Source organism: Arachis duranensis, chromosome 4 (assembly GCF_000817695.3).
Source record: "Arachis duranensis cultivar V14167 chromosome 4, aradu.V14167.gnm2.J7QH, whole genome shotgun sequence".
NCBI lineage: Eukaryota > Viridiplantae > Streptophyta > Magnoliopsida > Fabales > Fabaceae > Arachis > Arachis duranensis.
The window spans coordinates 65,348,246-65,350,928 of record NC_029775.3 but is presented as its reverse complement, the minus strand read 5'-3'; the positions used below and the strand labels follow the sequence as shown (position 1 = coordinate 65,350,928).

The 2,683-nt window shown below is 41.8% G+C and overlaps 1 protein-coding gene across 1 annotated transcript; it reads left to right on the top strand.

Annotated features, from left to right (window-relative positions):
* The first annotated feature begins 287 nt into the window (after positions 1-287).
* On the top strand, positions 288-1,685 carry LOC127746651 (uncharacterized). Its single transcript, XM_052260552.1, has 2 exons — positions 288-1,260; positions 1,372-1,685. Exons 1-2 carry the CDS (start codon positions 288-290, stop codon positions 1,683-1,685), a joined length of 1,287 nt encoding a protein of 428 aa, XP_052116512.1.
* Positions 1,686-2,683: the final 998 nt, after the last annotated feature.

Genomic DNA, 2,683 nt, shown 5'->3' with positions numbered 1-2,683 from the left:
TTTTTCTTGAAGCTCTATTTCCTTCTTCTTTGATTATCCCTAGTCCCACTCTTCTAAATGTTTGATCAATTGCACCACTCACAGTAACAACCACTCTAACAAAGTGATTTATTCACCCACTTCCTCTCTTTCTTTTTGTCTTGATTATTTGTATGACAGGTAAGAGAAGTAGAGCTTCAACTGCCTTTGATTCTGAACTAGAGAGAACCCTCTTTAGATTAAGGAGGGAAGCAAGAGGGAAGAGAGCTGTTGGTGCTGAGGAAGAGGAAGAGTATTTTGAAATGAACATGGAGGAGAACATGGAGAATCATCATGAGAAAGAAGTTCATAACCATGCCAGGGGAGGCCCAGTCAATCATGATAGGCAAGAAAGGAGAGTCTTAGGCTCTTACATCAACCCAAATCCAGCGATTTATGGCAGCAGCATCCTAAAGCCAACAATTCATGCCAATAATTTTGAGCTGAAGCCTCAACTTATCACACTTGTTCAGAATAACTTCTCATGTGGAGTAAGTGCCCAAGATCCTAATCAACATCTCAGCACATTCTTGAGGATATGTGATACTGTAAAGTCCAACGGGATACACCCCGACATCTACAAACTACTCTTGTTCCCTTTCTCACTCCGAGATAAGGCAGCAAAGTGGTTACAATCATTTCCCAAGGACAGCCTGACTACATGGGAGGAGGTCGTGAACAGATTCCTTGCTAGATTTTACCCTCCACAAAGAATCAATAGGCTGAGGGCTGAAGTGCAAACTTTCAGACAACAAGATAGAGAAACACTCTATGAGGCCTGGGAGAGATTCAAGGATCTAACAAGAAGATGCCCACCGGAAATGTTCAATGAGTGGGTAAAACTACACATCTTTTATGAGGGACTATCCTATGAAGTAAAGAAAGCAGTAGACCATTCTTCAGGAGGCTCGCTCAACAAAAAGAAAACCATTGAAGAGGCCATATATGTCATTAAAACTGTATCCGAAAATGAGTACTTCTATGCCTCAGAAAGGACTCAGAAGAAGGGGGTGCTAGAACTCAATTCTGTAGATGCTTTGTTAGCTCTGAATAAGGCAATTGCGGCACAAATAGCAGCATTAACCAATAGGATGGAGGTCAACCAAGCCTCAGTCATTCATGACCAAACTCCTCAACAAGAAGGAAATGCATTAGAATCTAAAGGTGACTGGGAACAAGCTAATTATGTGCACAATTCATCTAGAACACCTTATGACCCACACTCTAAGACATACAGCCCAAGTTGGAAGAACCACCCAAACTTTGGGTGGGAAAATCAACAAAACCACAACTAGGACCACAACAAGCCTTATCCATCAAATCAACAAACCCACAACCCCAACTATCAAACAGGGAACCATAGACCTTACCATAACTCACAAAACACATCATACCATAACAACCAACCCATACACAATAACCTTAATCAAGACACACCATCCTCAACCATGCAATCATGCAAAATCAAGAGCAACTTTGAGAGGATGGAGGCTGCAATAGCACAACTATCATCCCAGATTTCAGGGGCAGTCTCCACCGTCATGGACAGACAAACACAAACCGACAGAAGGATAGATGCTAATCAAGAGGAATACAGGTCAAATATGAAAAATCAAGGTGCAACAATCTCAAAGTTAGAAGCACAAGTAGGGATTCTTTCCAAATAAATTCCACTCTCCACTCACATATTTCCTAGTGATACCATGGCTAACCCAAGAGGGGAATGCAAAGCCATAACTCTAAGAAGTGGGAAGGTTGTAGAGGAAGGAGCCCTGAGCAAAGATAATCATGAAGAGGTTGCATCAAAACATGAAAAAGAGGACGAAGAGGAGATCCCAGCTTCATCCCCTCCAAAACAAGTTGTGAAGCCTTATGTACCAAAGGCACCATACCCTCAACGATTGAGAAAGGATGGAAAGGATGGCCAATTCTCTAAGTTCCTAGAGATCTTCAAGAAGCTCCAAATCAATATATCATTTGCTGAGGAATTAGAGCAAATGCCACTCTATGCCAAGTTTTTGAAGGAGCTCATAACCAAAAAGAGGAACTGAGAAGCAAAAGAAACCATAGTGTTGACTGAGGAGTGCAGCACCATCATACAAAAGAAGTTACCTCAAAAGCTGAAAGATCCGGGGAGTTTTCAAATCCCCTGCATCATAGGGGACATCACTATTGAGAAAGCTTTGTGTGATTTGGGAGCTAGTATAAATCTCATGTCCCTAACCATGATGAGAAGGATGAAGATTGAGGAGGCCAAGCCAACAAGAATGGCACTCCAATTGGCTGACAGAACATTCAAGTTTCCACATGGGGTAGTGGAAGATTTACTAGTGAAAGTAGGGGAGTTCATTTTCCCTGCTGATTTTGTTGTGCTAGACATGGAGGAAGAGGCTAAAACATCAATTATCCTGGGAAGACCATTTCTAGCTACTGCTGGAGCCATCATTGATGTACAAAAAGGAGAACTAGTCTTGAGACTGCATGAAGAAAAAATGGTCTTCAACGTCTTCAAAGCAATGAGCTACCCCAAGGAATTCATAGGAGAATGCATGTTGGTAGATATCATGGAATATATAGTTCAAGAAGTTATGGGGGAAGAACAATGTGAAGAAAAAATTGAGCTGGAACAAGCAACCTTGAGGAGCTCAATCATGCCAACTACCAC